At 50.5% G+C, this 18932-nt stretch overlaps 1 protein-coding gene across 1 annotated transcript; it reads right to left on the bottom strand.

The window, feature by feature from the left end:
* Positions 1-255: 255 nt before the first annotated feature.
* Positions 256-16198, bottom strand: LOC144325712 (eosinophil peroxidase-like). The gene is made up of 4 exons (XM_077919822.1): positions 16159-16198; positions 15881-16051; positions 12687-12924; positions 256-2006 (listed from the first exon to the last, which is right to left on the bottom strand). The coding sequence occupies exons 1-4, from the start codon at positions 16196-16198 to the stop codon at positions 1808-1810; spliced, it is 648 nt and encodes a 215-aa protein (XP_077775948.1). The 3' UTR covers positions 256-1807.
* Positions 16199-18932: the final 2734 nt, after the last annotated feature.

The raw sequence follows: 18932 nt of genomic DNA, 5'->3' as shown, positions 1-18932 counted from the left end.
CCATTGGCCTGATCCAACAGGCTCTTATTGTGTGCTTATGGGTCTTGGAGCCATTAGCAGCTTCCTGTGTCTCTTTGTTCAGAAAGCATAGCAGTAGAGGATTGTACATTAGGGCAAGTGGGGCACTGCCCCACCACCTTGGTTTCCCCTTGGCCAACCCGCCCCCCCCCACGTGCCTGCCTTCTTACAACCAGCCCAGAAGGTGCTACTGACTATCATCTGATTAGTCTTGAAGTGAAGGACATGAGTCAGGAGTTGATAATGCAGGTGAGCTGCGCACAGGTGAGCTGCATGCAAGCTGCTGGCCAGCCCTGTGGAGCCTCCTTTTATTGAGACAAATATGCAAACCAGGCAGATATATTTTGGGCTGTGACCTTTACACATCTTCTGGTCCCGAAACCGTGGGGTGGTACAAAGTTATTTTGGCACCTGTTTCCGCCGCGTCATTTTCCCCTTGCACAGTGCATGACGAAGGAGACAAAAGGTCTCAGAGACAAAGGTTACAGACAGGACACCACAGACTACTGAGACCGCAAAAGGTTAGACAGAGGCAACGATGTTCAGACAGCTGTGGCTTGTCTGGGGGTGTGTGTGCCCTGCACCCCAAGGTCACACTTGCAGGCAGACTGAGGCTGCCTGAGGGTGGGGAAGTGTACTCCCTCTGGACCCCACTCCCCACTCCGCGATCATCCCTACAAGTTGCCTTCATAGAACTTAGCAGAGAGTAGGAAGATGAAGCCTAGAATTAGTCAGCTGCGCCTGCCATTGGCTCTGGCACCACCTACTGTTGGGCTCCCTGCCTTCCACCCAAGGGGCACCAGTCACCCTGGAGACACAGATTAATGTATTTATCTGGGGGTTTTTTATTAGTATTGATCAGGTAAGTCTCACAACTCCAGCATTAAAAAATAAATACATCTCCCGGTTACTGCCTATACAATCACTGAAATGAAATTAGAATATGTGTTGCACATCGCTTTCAAAATCCAACTATGTGACAATATGGAAAGTAAAGAGAAAAGAGCAAATTTTAAAGTCGGATGAATGGCTCATTCCATCAGAAAATCCACAGCAGGGCAATGCTTCACTAGACCAAACAACAATGTTGCAAAAGGGCGAGCAAGCGTTCAGATTCTGAGTTCTGCCTAGTCAAGAACTCTAAAGAACAAAAAACCCCCACCTTGCTATTTTGTGATATTTTGCTTAATTAAAATATCTGGCTGGTTGTGCTGTTTTCACATCCCAAGGGCAGATGTGAGTGTCACAAATCCTTGGATGGTCATTGCTGGATTTAGCCCCAATCTACCCCAAATAGCCACCTCAAACTGACCTTCCCTCATCCCAGAGCCCAAACCACCTTCCCAGAATGTCAGGAAATATGAATGGCAGAGATGAATCCCAGATTTTAGTCCAGGGATAGCAAAGGGCCATTTTGAGAGTTTGTGGCAGTGGACTACAAAGGTCCTTCACTACAGCTTTTTAAACAGAGGTTGGATCTGCCAGGGGTGCTTCAGCTGTTATTCTGACATTGCAAGGGTTTGGACTGGATGAACCTTGGAGTCCCTGCCAACTGAACAATGCTATGATTCACTATCTACAGGATCTGAACTCCAACCCAACTGGGAGTCTCGCTCAGGAGACGGGTCAGTTTTCATCACTCTGTGACCTGAAGAAGGTCACTATGCATTCTGGAGTGGTTGTGATAGCCGCAGGGCTGAGTCCCAGCTCACATTAACTTTCTGGCATTCTGGCAGGTTTGCAATGTCTCAACCCACCCACCCCAAAACTTCCCCTTGTTGCTGCCAGTCTATTCTTTCCAAGCAGACAAATCCAGTCCTCCAATTTCGCTGCATTTCATGAAATCGCTCGGGTAGTGATTCATCTTGAAAACATCGTGGGGCACCTCCTGGATGTGGGTGTTGTCACAAATGATGCGGGAGAGCGAGGCGCCGCTCAGAACCCGCCGCTGCCAGGGGGTGAACACCCCGGGATTCTCCCACCAGAATCTGCAACAAGCAAGAGGGAAAGGGCAGAGAAAGAGGTTGGTTGACATTTGTCCTGGGACGTCAAACCCCGTCTAACTGGCAACAAGGGCTGTATTCTAACCTGAACAATGCTAAAAGACATTTGAGCATACGCTTCCAGGTTTTATCCTTTAAACCAACAGCTCCCCAACTTCTGGGGGCCACTTCCCACTTGATTCCACAAGCTCATCCCCCCAGCGCCCCCTACCCCATAAAAATCATAATTCTTAATAGTGGTTTGTGCGCCCCACTATAAATAAGATAATAACACAACAAAGTTCAAAACAGTAAGAATTAATTGTGCATTTACTTAAAATCCAGTTAAAACTATTGAGTTTAATTCATTCAACAAAACTGACCAACTTGAATCAGTAATACCAGTGTTTCCAAATCGGTCAGTTATTTACACCTCCAATGCCCTCCTGCCGCCCCCTTGCTTCTTAGAGAATCCTGCCACCCTGCAGGATTGGGAACTGCTCGCTTTGGGAACCACTGGTTTAAATCACAGGTGGGCAGTCCTCAGCCAACAGGCCAGATGTGCACCTCTAGACCTCTCCCTCTGGCTCTCAGGGTGCTCCCAGGTCATGCCCTGCTTTGCATCTCTCTGGAGGGATTTTAACTGACTGGGCCGCATCCTCAAACTCTAAGAATGCCTGGATTGTTTGCCTGGGTAGAGGATGGAGACGAGCACATGCAGAAGCCTCTGGGTTGTGCATGGCTGCGGCGTAGCCTACTGTGCAAAGGCTACATTCACACCCACTGTCTCCAACCGCTTTTGCCTCTGGCCTTACTTAGCACTGATATGTACCCCACATCACCCCGAGGTTGGCAAGGAAGAAATGTGACTCTCAGGCTGAAAAGGGTCCACCACTCCTTGAAATCTTTCCATGCACCTGCTACGTTTTTTGACTTCTGGTATTTTTAACTGTTTTCACTAACATTATCTGAGATCCCCAGAAGAGCCCAAAGGCCCCATTGTCTCACACCTGGTTTCCTGCAGCAGCCAGTCAGATGCTTAGAGCATCCTTTGCCATCTTGGTGCCCTCCTGATGCTGCTGGACTCCAACTCCCATCAGCCCCAGCTAGGGTGGCTGTACGATGCTGGGGCTGATGGGAGCATTGCTACCAGTAGCAAACACTGAAGTAGATAGGTCGCACCATAAGACAGCTTCTTATGCTAAGGAGGAACAGAGTTGGGGGGTTTCTGGGGATCAATAGAGGGCCCTTGTCAAGTACCAACAATGCCAGCACTCCTAGAGTGAAACAATGAACAGGGTGATGATACAATGACTTCTGCAATCGACACAGGATAATATCACCAAGGCAACTATCTGTAAACAAACAATAAATGCCCATAAAAATGGCAAAAGCAGCTTCTTTCCCTAAATATTTTTTATCTTAAACAATAGCGAACTGTTAGGCTTCGGGGAATTCTATCCCTCCCATGGTGGCAGCAAGAAGCAGAGAAAAACAAAGAAGAGTTCTTACTAATTTGTTTACTCGTCACAGTGAGAGACAAAGGAATGCAGTCTATCTCCCGTTAATGGCGTTGCTCCAACTGAACGCCTCCCTGCTCCCTTCCTAACAACAGCACTTCCGCTTACGGTGCCCCCCAGGGGCTAATTGTCTCTGAGACCTTTGCTCTTGCAATGAATGGCATGTTCTGGGAGAAGGGGGGCCAGAAATGCTCTCCAGTGATAACATGTCAGCTGGCTGCTCTGTCTCCCCCTTCTCTTCTCCCAACACCTCCCAACTTTTCTGTTCGCCTTTCTCTGAGCTGTGACCTTCCTCACACAGAAAAGTGGAGGCACTGAAAGACTAACGATACAGCCAGCAGCCGACTTGGAGGGGAGGGGCACGTAAAGTTCCTGTAACTGCACAACGTAGATCAGTTGAATGAACGGTTAATGAAATGCAGACCTATCAATGAATGAAGTAAAGCGGACAGGCAAACAAAGGTAGATAAATGAAAGGCAATCGTTAAGAGCAACCAACGCAATAAAATAGAATTAAAGCCCAGATAGTGATCCGAGCCAGAGGTGCCACACTCAAGATGGCCACCGAAGAGTCACTCGGACCGGCCCAAAATGGCGCCCGCCTCCCTTTGAAGCCAAGCTATCGGCGAAAGCGTTGCGCCAAAATAGGAGTAAGCATCGGCTTACCGGTTGGCACACAATAAAGGAAGAGCTTAGACCCCAAATGCAAATTGGAATGGAATTTAGTAGATCCTGTGGCCGCCGGCAGCCCGCGGATATCGGAGTGCCTCACCTAAGATGGCGCCCGGAGAGGCTCACGTGGCCACACAAAATGGCGCCCGCCTGCCCTGTTGCCTCGGCAACCGAGTAACAGGAAAAGCCGAGAACAAGCTAAAATAAAACCAATACTGCCAATAGATCAATCCACTAAGCGCAATTTGGGTTCTAAAGAAAACTACACCCAATTTAGCACACCGTCACCCGGCCGCCCGGCCCCGGATCAGAGAAAGCGTTTGGCAACCGCTGTAAACGAACTAATTAGATAAGAAGCCTGCCCTCCCGAAACCAATACTACAAGCAAACCTCCTGTGAGCGCTGCAGCAGCTCACGCAATCAGAACAAGCGGGCGGCACCAGCGTGGCGGCGATGTCCTGTACGGCGGCGTGTGTTCTGTGGATCCTGCCGGCCGACCACCGGACTGGGAGGGTACTCCGCTTGCGCAAAAAAAAAAAAAAAGGAGTCCAAAATGAGGGAAGCAGCTTCGTAAAAGAAGGGATGAGCTCTAAGAAGGGTGAGCAGACGTTCCGTGAAAAGGTAAGCCCTTGCCGGTCGAAGCAGGAATCACCGCGACGGAGAAGGAGAACCTCAAACCGCTGCTGCTGGGGAACGAAAGGGGTGAGCCCGGGTAGCCCCGACCTTAAGTGAACTCTGGGGGGCCCGCCCTCTGCGGCAGCCAATTGGCTGCCGCCGTGGGCGGTGAATATTGATGAGCTGGGGGGAATCCCTGCTTCTCGCGGGGCTGACGCCAGCCCCGCGAGATTGTTGATGGGTCGAGAGCCCGCAACCCCACCCCCTCTCTAGATCGGGAGTGGCTTTCTGGGAGAAGGGGGGCCAGAAATGCTCTCCAGTGATAACATGTCAGCTGGCTGCTCTGTCTCCCCCTTCTCTTCTCCCAACACCTCCCAACTCTTCTGTTCGCCTTTCTCTGAGCTGTGACCTTCCTCAGACCACTGCTGTAATTCAATACTGCCATCCTCTTCTCTGGAAGCTTCGGGAGAAGGGGGGATGGTCCCCACCATTCCTTCTCAGTCTTGTCCCCCTCAGTTTGGCCCTGAAACAAATACAGTAAATAAAAAGCTCACCTGTAATGGTTCAGTGCTCCTTTCTTCTCTTTCCAAAATAGCTTTTACCTTGAAGAATAACAAATGCAGGAATAAAGACTAAACCAGGTTTAACAAATTGAAGGACATTGCCCTCTTTCTATGCTCCTCCTGATGGAAACATGCAGATGGGGATAGATATATCCCTGCTTTAAGTCATTTACACACTGTCTTCTCTTGTATATTATTTACTACAAAGCTTGATGACTAGGCTTTTTAGCAACGAAACGTCGGATTACTGGAATGACAGCCAAGCACTGAACCACTGGTATATCACAAGTGAGCTCTTTATTTACTGTGTTTGCTGTTGTTCAAGATAGAAACTATTTAGGAAAGGAACTACTTTTACCATTTTTATGGACATTTATTGTTTGTTTACAGATAGTTGCTGTCAGGGCTGCCTCAGGTCCCAGCTCACAAGAGACCAACGCCAAGTCCACTTTATTTACAAAAGTCTTTATTGAAGTACATTGTTTGTTCCACAGCCGAGGCGCGCAGCCCCACGTCTGTTACGCTTAGACCGCTGAAGTCCCCTCTGAATCAGTCCCACCTCTACACCAGTTTAAGAGGCTTGTGCTGGTCCACCTCTTCCTGTCCTTCCTTTTCCGCAGGGTCTTTCTGCCCCCCTGGGTTCCTTCCCTCCTGCTTTCCCCTGACGCTGAGTCCCCAGACGCCTGCTCCCCCCTCCTCCGTGCTTTGGGACCAGGCTCCTCCTCCGGGCTCTCCGCATTTCCGCGCGCCTCCACATTTGAACTTGACGCGCGTTCGCTACCCCTGACCTTCCTCTTGACAGTTATACTACTCTCTGTACTACTCTCCGCCCCTTCCGGCAGGACGTGTTGCCCCGATCTCCTTCCCCTCTCTGCTTCCTGCTCTGCTCCGTCTGTCACACTGGGAACTCCACCCTCTTCACTCCGTTCCGGCTGGGAAGCCTGCCCCGATCTCCCACTCCCACTCGGGGTTTCCCTGCTGCTCCCCTGCTCCTGACGAGTCCCCCCTGTGGCTTCCCTTGGCCTGACCAGGGGCGCCCCCTTTTGGGAATCCTCCGATTCACTTGAGAGACTCATGGAAGCCCTCAAGTCATTGTCATCCTCCTCCTCCTCGTTCCTGGATTCTTCCCCCTCGCTCTCAGTCTCCTCCCTCATCTGTGCCTCTCTCCCTGAACCCCTGACATCCATCCCCCCTCGAAGCCCCCCCTTCCCCCCTCCCGCCCGTCGGGCGCAGGTTCTGGGAGCCGCGTCTCTGCGGGGGTAGATGCTGGATACAGTTCGTCTACTTCGATCTCCTCTGCTTCCAGCTCAGTGTATGAGTGCTCAAACTCAGGTTCATCTCCCAAGGTGTTCTCGGTCTGTTCTCCCATTGTGACTTCGTCCGGTGCTGTTGGCCAAGGCCCCTCCCTCCACCTCCTGCGCCAGTCCTCCTCTGGTTGCTCGTCCCACCAATAAGAGGGTTCCGTCTCCACCCCCGAGCACGATCCCCTGGGGGGGCTCGACTCTGGCGTTCCCTCCTCCGTGGAAGAAAACCCCCGGAAAGTGCTGGCTGAAAGTGTGGGCGTAAAAAGCCAGTCGTCAAAGTACTCTGCTGGCATGGGCCTGTGTGGGAAAAGGGCATGGAACTCGTCCTTGAGAAGAGGCTCGTCCAAAGCGTAGTCCGGCACCCAACTGTTGGCGCTGGCTGGGGTACCCTCTCTGGCGAGAAAATATTCTACTCCCTCTTCCCCCCATCTCGAGTCCAGAATCTCTGTGACCTCGTTGATTGGTTCGGCCCTAGGTGACCTCCCCCTCTTGGGTGACTCTCTGCGTGGTTCTGGTGCCGTCCCTGACTCCTGAAATCTGTGTGGGGCTTTGTAGGGGGTGAGCACTGACCTATGAAAGACCGGGTGCATTCTGGAACCTTCGGGGAGGGCCAGTCGAAACGCTACGGGATTGATCCTGGCCTCAACTTGGTATGGCCCTAGCTGCCTGTGTCCTAGCTTCTTCTTAGCTAACGACTTGGCCAGCACCGCTTGGGCCGCTAACCATACCCAGTCCCCCACCTGGATGTCTTCTCCCGCCCTCCTGTGTTTGTCCGCCTGCACCTTATAGGCTTGCTTAGCTAGCTCCAAATGTCTCCGCAGCTCCTCGTGCACCTCTTGCAGTTCTGCTGCGAAATGGTCGGCCCCCTGCGGCGCCCCCTCCCCCGTCGTTACGAGCCCTGGGAAGGTTCTGGGATGTCGTCCATTGTTAGCGAAGAACGGCGTCACCCCCGTTGACGCGTGCTTCGTGTTGTTGTAGGCAAACTCAGCCATCGGCAGGTAATCCACCCAAGCTGCGGGTCGCTGATTGGCGTAACATCTCAGGTACTGCTGCATGATAGCGTTGACCCTCTCTGCTTGGCCGTTGGTCTGCGGATGTCTCGCCAGCGATAGGTCGATCTTGACGTGCAGGATACCTAGGAGCTTCTGCCAGAAACTGGAAACAAACTGGCGCCCCCTGTCGGACAGAATGGACCGTGGCAGCCCATGCACCTTGAACACGTGGTCGATGAAGAGTTTGGCGGTCTGTTCCGCTGTCGCCACCTTCGCACAAGGAATGAAGTGCGCCATCTTGGTGAACAGGTCCACAACCACCAGTACCGCCGTCTTGCCTCGGGAGCTGGGCAGATCAGTAACAAAGTCCAGCGCTACCCGCTCCCACGGTTGCAGTGGCGTCTCCAGCGGTTCCAGTAGTCCGGCTGGCTTCTGGTGCACTGGCTTGGACCTTTGACAGGTGTCACATCTGGCGACGTAATCCGCGACTTCTCCTCGCATTTGGGGCCACCAAAAGTCCCTGGCTACCAGTTCCGCTGTCTTCTCCTTGCCGAAATGGCCCGCGCTGGGTGCGTCGTGCAACTGGTGCAGAACCTTTGCGCGGAGATCGTCCCCTGGCACGTAGAGGGCCCCCTTGCGAGTTAACAGCCCGTCGTGTATCTGGAACTCGTCGTCTCTCGTCGTACCTCTGCGCAGCTCTTCCATCTTGGATTGTGCAAACTGATCCGTTTGCAGCGCGCGTCGCACCGCGTCCAGGTTGACGGCGACTGAAGCGCACGCCCACGCCTGCGGTGCGAAAATGTGCTTGGCTGCTACTGTTGCCACTTCCTCGAGATATTGCGGTTTCCTTGAGAGCGCATCGGCTATGACATTGGAGTCCCCCGGGATGTACTCTATTCGGAAGTCGAAATCCGCGAAGAATTCCACCCAGCGCATGTGCCTCTGGCTCTGGAGCTTCGCCGTGCGCCAATACTCTAAGTTCTTGTGGTCTGTGCGGACCTGCACGGTGTGCTTGGCTCCTATGAGGAAGTGCCGCCACGCCTTGAAAGCCGCGTGAATGGCCAACAACTCCCTGTCCCAGATGGTGTAGTTCTGTTCCGCCTTGCTGAGCTTCCGGGAGTAGAAAGCACAGGGCCTCCAGTGCCCTTGCGGATCTTCCTGCAAAAGGACGGCCCCTACCGCTCTGTCTGATGCGTCCGTCTCGACCCGCATGGGCCTGCCGGGATTCACGTGCAGCAGCTGTTCCTCGGAGGCGAATAGGCTTTTAAGCTTCTGAAAAGAGCGCTCCGCCTGGTCTGTCCAAGTGAACTTCTTCTTCTTGGAACTGAGAGTGTCCGTGATTGCTGCTGTCTCCTTCGCGAAACCCCTGATGAACTTGCGGTAAAAGTTGGCGAAACCGACGAACCTCTGGACTTCCTTCCGATTGCGCGGGCTCTTCCAGTCCAACACCGCACGGACCTTGGCGCTGTCCATGGCCAGCCCCTTGTCGGACAGCTTGTAGCCCAGGAAATCCACCTCCGTCACATCGAACTGGCACTTCTCCAACTTGGCGTAGAGTCTGTGTTCCCGTAGTCTCTGCAGGACCTCCTTTACGTCTCTCTCGTGAGCCTCCGGCGATTCTGAGAAGATCAGGATGTCGTAGAGGAAGCACACGCACTTCTTGTAGAGGAGTCCCGCTAGCACGTGATGCATAAAGGCTTGGAAGCAGTGGGATCCATTTTGGAGACCAAAAGGCATAACTCTGTATTCATACGTGCCCAGAGGCGTGAACATGGCCGTCTTCCACTCATCGCCCTCACGCATGCGTATGAGATTGTACGCTCCGCGCAGATCCAACTTGGTGAAGATCCTCCCCTTCCGCATGGTCGCTAGGAGGTCGTCAATCTTGGGCATGGGAAAGGCCTTGGGCTTTGTTATCGAGTTTATGGCCCGATAGTCCACAATGAGTCTCTTTTGGGGCGTGTCCTTTTTCTTCACAAAAAACACAGGACTGCCCCCCACCGCTCTGGATTCCCGAATGAATCCGCGCTTCAAATTGTGCTCTATGAACTCCCTGAGTTCTTGCATCTCATCTTCAGACATGGAATACAGCTTTGCAGTCGGCAGCTTCGCCCCCGGCAACAGGTCAATCGCACAGTCGTAAGGCCTGTGGGGTGGCAGCTGGTCAGCTTCCTTCTCGCAGAAAACCTCCAAAAATCCCTCGTACTTGCGGGGTACTGCCTGCACCATGCCTAGTTGCAGTTGCTGCCCAGCTTCCTCACCTTGGCTGGACTGGATGCAATGTTGAGCACAGTACGATGAGGAAAAGGTGATCTGTCGCTGGTACCACGCCACTGCTGGACTGTGTCTCTCTAGCCAGCTCATGCCTAACACTATAGGCGTGTCTGATAGGCGGGTGACATTGAAGCTAATGACTTCTCGATGATTTCCAATCTGCATCACCATGGGAGGCGTCTGTTGCACAACTTGCCCTCCTAGCAATTTTCTGCCATCGACCGTGACTACGTTCAGGGGCGTCGTAGCTGGCAGAAGCTCTATGCGATGCTGCTTGACGAACTGCACCCCCACAAAGTCCGCGTTGCTTCCAGAGTCGATTGTAATGGGGACTTCAAGGGTGGTTCCATTCGGCAACTGGAGTGTTGCAGTGAGCTGCACCGCTGGCTTGGGTGGTAAAGGGTCTGTGTGCTGCAAAATCGCTGGGGACTGCTCTACAGACTCGCCTGGCTGAGCCCCAGCATCGCTGTCTCCAGCCAGGCACTGTCGTTTCCCTGAAACTGCTCCTCATGAGGTACGTCTGCTGCGACCGTTGCTAAAGCTGCAGTGTGTCTCCGGAACCTCTGGGGACACTCTTTAGCCATGTGCTGTGCACTATCACAGATGTAACATTTCCTGTTCCCTCTAGGAGGCTTCTCCTTGACTGCACCGGACGTTGGGGCTCTGGCTGCTGTCTGAGCTCTAGCACTGCCAAGCTCCATTGGTTCCTCCCCCTGCCGCATTAGAGGCGAAGGATGCGCCTGGCCGAACTCCCTGGGGATAAAAGGAGGTGCCCTCGCTGGCGCACGCACCTGGCGACCTTCCTCATTGTGCCAAGGACGTTCTTCGTGTCGTATTCCAATCGCAAGAGCCCTCTGTACTACTTCTGCTAGGGTTTGAGGTCTGTCACCCCTGGCCAATTCATCTTTTATGGAGCTGTGGAGTCCCTCCCAGAACAAATCTCTCACTGGTTTGGAGTCTTTCTCCCATCCCAATACATTCAGCAATGCAAAAAAGCGCGAATGGTACTGACGCACAGTGGCTTTGCCTTGTTTGAGTCCGTGCATCTGTTGGCGCGCAACATCAACATCCACGGTGGACTGGAAACAAGCGTCCATCGCTTTAATAAATTCATCAGAATCGCGGCGGGCAGGACCATCTTCACGCCACAAATTGCGCAGCCACGCTCTGGCGTCTCCATGCAAATGAGACACAATAAAACCCACTTTCTCCTCCTCATCTTTAAAGTCATTGCGAAGCAAATGCAGTGCATACAGGACGTCTGCTCTGAAACTGGGGTAGTGCTTCAGGTTCCCATCGAAGGGGGCTACTAAATTTCCTCCCCGCCTTCCGAGTCCGATTCCCTCTGATCTGGACCCCAGGAACCCCTCTTTGCACGCACGTTCCCACCTGGTTTGCAGATCGTGGCATCGCGCCTCCGCTTCTTCACTCTTCTTCTGGGAGACCACTACCGCAGTGGAAAGCTCGGAGACTGCGTTTCGTAGTGCTGTCAACTGTTCTTCCGCACTCATGGTTGCCACACTTCGTGAGCTTTGCAAAAAAAAAAATTTTGCGTTCTTTTTGAGAGGGGACTTACTGTCAGGGCCGCCTCAGGTCCCAGCTCACAAGAGACCAACGCCAAGTCCACTTTATTTACAAAAGTCTTTATTGAAGTACATTGTTTGTTCCACAGCCGAGGCGCACAGCCCCACGTCTGTTACGCTTAGACCGCTGAAGTCCCCTCTGAATCAGTCCCGCCTCTACACCAGTTTAAGAGGCTTGTGCTGGTCCACCTCTTCCTGTCCTTCCTTTTCCGCAGGGTCTTTCTGCCCCCCTGGGTTCCTTCCCTCCTGCTTTCCTCCGGGCTCTCCGCATTTCCGCGCGCCTCCACATTTGAACTTGGCGCGTGTTCGCTACCCCTGACTTTCCTCTTGACAGTTATACTACTCTCTGTACTACTCTCCGCCCCTTCCGGCAGGACGTGTTGCCCCGATCTCCTTCCCCTCTCTGCTTCCTGCTCTGCTCCGTCTGTCACACTGGGAACTCCACCCTCTTCACTCCGTTCCGGCTGGGAAGCCTGCCCCGATCTCCCACTCCCACTCGAGGTTTCCCTGCTGCTCCCCTGCTCCTGACGAGTCCCCCCTGTGGCTCCCCTTGGCCTGACCAGGGGCGCCCCCTTTTGGGAATCCTCCGATTCACTTGAGAGACTCATGGAAGCCCTCAAGTCATTGTCATCCTCCTCCTCCTCGTTCCTGGATTCTTCCCCCTCGCTCTCAGTCTCCTCCCTCATCTGTGCCTCTCTCCCTGAACCCCTGACATCCATCCCCCCTCGAAGCCCCCCCTTCCCCCCTCCCGCCCGTCGGGCGCAGGTTCTGGGAGCCGCGTCTCTGCGGGGGTAGATGCTGGATACAGTTCGTCTACTTCGATCTCCTCTGCTTCCAGCTCAGTGTATGAGTGCTCAAACTCAGGTTCGTCTCCCAAGGTGTTCTCGGTCTGTTCTCCCATTGTGACTTCGTCCGGTGCTCTTGGCCAAGGCCCCTCCCTCCACCTCCTGCGCCAGTCCTCCTCTGGTTGCTCGTCCCACCAATAAGAGGGTTCCGTCTCCACCCCCGAGCACACTGTGCCCTGCAAGAAAATGGCCACCATCATCCTTGCTCCTCGCAGATCCCCTTCCCTAAAAAGGGAACCTGGGTTCTAATTATGCCCCAAGCTCTGTCACAAAGCTGTCACAAAGAGAAATGAGAGCCTCAGAGGGCAAGCAGCTCACCTGTCTCCGTCCTGGGTTTTCCGGAACTGGGTCCCGATGAGGCACGCCAGGAGGGGCCCGACCCTCCCATAGGGGACGAAGGGCTCAGCCAGGGCCCCAATCCAGATGTCAATGTTCTCTGGTGTCCCGTAAAGGTCGATGAACTTCTTTGCCAGCTGGGAATTGCCCATCACAGCAGCGAGCTCAGCCTCATCGCTGGGCTCTGATAGGCCGCAGAACCGCCTCCAGGCATTGTACCCTGGTGGAAGCAGAGCAGGGAAGGGTTGTTAGTCTGGCTGGAGGATGGATTAATGGGAAGCAGAGCAGCCAAGTGCCATGGGAGTAAGAGGAGACTGGGGTAAAGAAGGGGGGATTTCAGAAGAATTGCCTTCCTTAGGAACGTGGGCCTTCCAAAAAATCAGACCCATGCTTCATCCAGCTCATTATGGTCTGCACTGACTATTGAGCAGGGAGAGGACGGGGACAGGGAGCGAATCCACACACCCATTTCCTCTCAGCTGCTTAGCCACCTCCTTTCCACAGGCAGGGCCTTTGCCAGCCAGCCTGCCCTCCTCCTCAACTACTGCCACCAGACAAATAACTGAAGGAGAAACAGCTTTCCAGCAGCGTCTGTTCCAGCTTCAAGCAGGAGGAGGGCTGCTTCTCTTCACAAAACAAAACGGCAGTGGCATCTCTGCGAGGACCATCCTGAGATTGGACCTCCAGTCCTGAGCCACCTGTTGAGGACCAGTGCATTGTTGTAATGGAAAGGTGGTCAAACGTTCTTCCACAGTACTGACAGTATTGCTACAAGGATGTATTTGTGACTGACCACAGTGTGGCACAGTGCAACGCACCGAAGGGAACCAATTTTTTACATCAAATGGTATGGTGATTGTTCTGAAGCTAGAATGCATTTATCAAGCATCTGTCTTAGAATCGTTCAACAAAAGTGTATAAATTGCTGAGATCGCTAATACGAATGAACGGTATTTGGAGATTGAGGATTTCCCCAGATTGTATAATACATTTGCAATGGAAATGCACTTCATATTAACGGGGGATTTTAAACACTTCAAGACATTATTTCTCCAAATGTGCTTAAGGATTTGGACATCTTAGGCTATCCCCCTCCCCCCATCTGCTCAACTTGCAGCCTACTCAACTCCTTTTTAAAAAACTTTTTTTTTAATTAGCTTTTCAAATTTCACAAATTCTTTTAAACAAACATCAGAACATTTATTTCATATCCGCTGACTTCCCATCCACCCTTCCATTATGTTCTTTTCTTTCTTTATAAAGCTGGTACAGTGGTGCCCCGCAAGACGAATGCCTCGCAAAACGAAAAACCCGCTAGACGAAAGGGTTTTCTGTTTTTCGATGCTCTTCGCAAGACGAATTTCCCTATGGGCTTGCTTCGCAAGACGAAAATGCCTTGCGAGTCTTGCAATTTTTTTCGCTCCCCCGCCCCTTTTTCTAAGCCACTAAGCCACTAATAGCCTTTTAGCCGCTAAGCCGCTAAGCCTTTAATAGCCGCTAAACCGCTAATAGCGCTCCCTAAGAAACCAGAGGCCTTCCTTCTGGGTATTGTCGACCAGAAGGTGTTAAAGAAGGATAGAACCTTTTTTATGTATGCAACAACAGCAGCAAGAATACTCATCGCAAAGCACTGGAAGACACAAGATTTGCCCACACTGGAAGAATGGCAAACGCAACTGATAGACTATATGGAGTTGGCTGAGATGACTGGCAGAATTCGAGACCTGGGAAAGGAGGAGGTGGAAGAGGACTGGAAGAAGTTTAAAGATTACCTACAAAGACTTTATAAATTGTTTGAATGTTAAGAAAGTGCATGAAAGGAAGGAACCTGGCATCAGCAGTCTAGATGAGAAATGTATGAGAATAAGTTGAACCATAAAGATGAGATTTGAACTAAGGTTATACCTAAAATAAGTAGTTAAGTATTTGATGGAAATATCTAAAGCTAGAGGTATAACACATTAGATTTAGAACATAAGATCTGAAATAAGGCAATAAATTGCGGAACATAATTTTTGTTCGGAGAACGCAGGAAAAGGAGACGTGAGGAAGTCCAGAAGATTTTGAAAAAATGTATGAAAGGTTGTGATTTGTTATTTTTTTATATATATAATATCTGTGTTTGTTATATATTTGGTGAATTTTTCTTCTTAAAAAATTGCAATAAAATATTTATAAAAAAAAAACCACCGCTAATAGCGCTAATCCGCTAAGCCGCTAATAGGGTTGCTTCGCGAGACGAAAAAACCGCTAGACGAAGAGACTCGCGGAACGGATTATTTTCGTCTTGCGAGGCACCACTGTATATTGCTTATATTTTACCCATTATATACTGTATTTTTCCGTGTATAACATGACTCCATGTATAAGACAACCCCTATTTTTCAGAGCCCTCAACAATTGTTGAGCTTCTTTTGTAAGTTTGCTGAGCTGTTGAGCAGCTTTTCGACGATCCTCCATTCTGGCTGACGGAACTGGTGCAGTAATATACCACATACTGGCACTCACCAAATACTCTTCCTAAGCCGGGAAGAGCAGGTAAACAGCCTCCTCTCTGACATTTCCCTGCTACTGCCGCAGCACCAGGCCTCTCTTGCTCAGCATATTAACCCGTGTATAAGACGACCCTCAATTTATCATTAAAAAAATTCAGAAAAAAGGTTGTCTTACATATGGAAAAATACGGTGTTGATTATAAATTATTAAACTACCACTTCTTATCTGCTGCTGTACTTCAAATCCTGCATACATTTTAACATAACCATGATATTTTTTTTCAAATATGCTATAAAATACTTCCATTCTTCAATAAAAAAAAAATTCATTCTTCATTCTGTTCTTTAATTCTCACAGCTAGTCTAGCCATCTCATAATATTCCATCATCTTCATTCTTCTTTCATTGGGGCTTCCTCTTCTTTCCATTTGTGTGCGTGGACAATCTTGCCCCCATCATAGCATACATAAACAAATTAAACAATTCCTTCGGTCCAATTATACCTAAGAGAAAGGCCTCAGGTTTCTTGGGAATCACCCAACTCCTATCTCTGTAAAGACATTGCAATCCTAAGTCTCCTGTTGACTCTCCTCCTCACCAAGCCACCCTGGATCTCTTCACTCACTGTTTAGCACAAGAAACCATGGACAGGGTCAAAAACTTCAGCACAGGCTCTCCTACCTGGCAGGCCGTGGTCTCTCCCCCGCTGGAGGTTCAGGGATGCCAGATCAAGGCCGATGAGCTCAAGCTGCTCAAAGAGTCGCTCCTGGAGCTCCTCCACCATCATCTGGTTCTGCTTCATCAGCTTGGCATGGTCAGCCAGGAGGCCACGGAGAAGAGGGTCAATGCCACCTGGAAGAGAAAGGTAGTGGTGGCCCTGAAGATGAGGAACACTCAACCCAAGGTTTAGGGTGTCCTTTTATTTTTATTTTTTAATGGAAAGGGGACGGTTTTTCCACCTTCAAAATTTTCCACCTTCAAAGAAACCACAAGGGCCATCGAGTCCAACCCCCTGCAAAGCAGGAAACACCATCAGAGCACTCCTGACATATGGTTGTCAAGCCTCTGCTTAAAGACCTCCAAAGAAGGAGACTCCACCAGACTCCTTGGCAGCAAATTCCACTGTCGAACAGCTCTTACTGTCAGGAAGTTCTTCCTAATGTTTAGGTGGAATCTTCTTTCTTGTAGTTTGGATCCATTGCTCCGTGTCCGCTTCTCTGGAGCAGCATCTTGCTGGCCACTGGGAGAACACGATGCTGGAGTAGATGCCTTCAGGGCACTTCTGAACTCCCTCTGAATGAGGCCGCAATGGCCACCAACAGTTGCTGGAAACCACAGGAGGGAAGAGTTGCTCTTGCGCTTGGGTTCTGCTTGCAGGTTTCCCATCCCACAGGCACCTCGTTGGCCACCGGACTAGACGGGCCTTTGGTTTCATCCATCAGGCTCATCATATGTTCTTATGACTCCACCAACATTTGAACAACCCAGAGCCTCTGGGTAATTTTGGTCACAGTGACTTAGCAGTCTGGGAGCCCTCGTCTCCTCAGAATCTTTTCACATTCTTGCACTGGATCAGATCCTGAGGACCATTATAGTTCTCTTTGCCACTGGGCAGGATGTTTTAAGACAGCTGGCTGAATAAGGTCCTCCCCCCTGCTCTGGAGGATTCTCACTTCATATCTTTTTACAGTCCTTTAAATTCCTCAAGTGTTTCCCTCAATTCAACACCCCAAATATCAGGATTTTACATTCTGCAAAATTCAGCAACAACTTCACAGCTCCCTTTTCTTAATAACTTCGTTTCCTACCTCACCGAACCTACCAGAACATGCAGGTGACATTTGGCAGGACCCATTCCATAGATTTCTGGCTGACAGCCTTGCCGGGTGAGACCAAAGGCCTGCCTCCATGGGCTCTATCCTGTTTCCCATATGCTTCCAGGAAGCTCACAAGCAGAGCAGGGGGAAAACCTTTAAAGTATTTTCAGAACCAAGTGTTTTGATAAAATCCAGCGCTTTTCATACATATCCGGGGTGAAGAAATCTCCCAAGCGGGTTGGTTGAGTGTGGGACTATAAAATAGGCCCAAAATTTCTCCTTAAATGAAATTTCTTGTTCTGTAGAAACTCTGGAGAAATTTCTTTTTTTTAAAAAAAAAAAAGAAGCAAGAAGGAGCTTTGATAAAGACATGGACATGTGAGTTCTTGCGGTGGTGGAGAGAGGCAGTCTGGCCCTCATCCCTACATCCCACTGTGCCAAACAAATATGGCAGCCCCAAAGGGTCATGTGACCCTCTCCTCAGGTCTGCCTTATGTGAGCTGTCAAGCACTTCTGGCTGGGGAGGCAGCACAGTGCCAGCAGGTACACCTAGCGTGAGGAGTGTGTCTCTTGTGTTGAGGAGAAGCCTGTATTCCAGGCCAAGGGGTTTTTCAAAACTATAGACTAATGGTGTGACTCTCATTCTTGCAACTGATGTTCCTCTGCATGTGTTTTGGGAGGGGAAAATCATGCTCATCCTGTTCACTCTGGGCCATTGAGTGGAGGGTGTCGGGGTTTGGATAAACTATGTTTTTATTTAAAAGAAAACTAATTTATTACATTAAAGTCTATTTTCACAAAAAAAGGAGACTGTTGCCATTAGACGTTTACTTCTTTCTATGGAGGGGTTTGCGGTGACCTAGTATGAAGCCGTGGAAAAGGCAAATTCCATGCTAGGGATCATTAGGAAAGGAATTGAAGGGAAAACTGCTTATGTCATAATGTCATTATGCTGATACCTCACTTGGAATACTGTGTACAGTTCTGTTGCCTCACCTCAAAAAGGATATTGCAGAGTTGGAAAAGGCTCAGAAAGGAGCAACCCAAATGATCAAGGGAATAGGAACGACTCCCCTATGAGGAATGGTTGCAGCATCTGGGACTTTTAGAGTGTCTGGGGCATTTAGAGAAAAGGCAAGAAGAAGAAGAGAAGAAGAGTTTGGATTTGATATCCCGCTTTATCACTACCCGAAGGAGTCTCAAAGAGGCTAACATTCTACTTTCCCTTCCTCCCCCACAACAAACACTCTGTGAAGTGAGTGGGGCTGAGAGACTTCAGAGAAGTGTGACTAGCCCAAGGTCACCCAGCAGCTGCATGTGAAGGAGCGGAGATGCGAACCCGGTTCACCAGATTACGAGTCTACCGCTCTTAACCACTACACCACACTACACTACAAGAGATAGGTGACACGATAGAAGCTTATAAAATGATTCCGCAGAAGTGCTGAATTTTGTGAACAGGATGGTTGGAATAAAATTCATGGAAATCCTGACATACTATTTGATGTGGTGAACAGTAACAATGAAACTCAGGCCCCAGGGCAGGTATTAGTTCCAGAACAGGCTGAGGAATTTGAGTCTGAGGACGAGGGTGAGAAATCGTCTAGTTCACCCAAGTCTGTAAATCAGAATCTTCTAGCTCTAAAAGTTCACCTGTACAGCAAGAGAGACGTGTAAAGTCAGAATCAGAAAGTTCTTCAACTACTAGTGACAAACAGGTGACGACTAGTGATTCTGGGTCAGAGGGGGAAACTGAAGGAACATCGCAGGAACTGTTAAGGCGTTCTAAGCGTACCAACAAAGGTAAACCTCCTGAAAGGTACCAAGCTATTAGTGTTTGGGCTGGTTTGGCAAATTGCGAACCAGAAAGTTTTGAGGAGGTTGAGCAATTACCCCAGGAGGAGGCCAGTAGGTGG

The sequence above is a fragment of the Podarcis muralis genome, chromosome 15, assembly GCF_964188315.1.
Source record: "Podarcis muralis chromosome 15, rPodMur119.hap1.1, whole genome shotgun sequence".
Lineage (NCBI taxonomy): Eukaryota > Metazoa > Chordata > Lepidosauria > Squamata > Lacertidae > Podarcis > Podarcis muralis.
The sequence above is the reverse complement of the archived record's forward strand: the minus strand, read 5'-3'. Positions and strand labels throughout refer to the sequence as shown.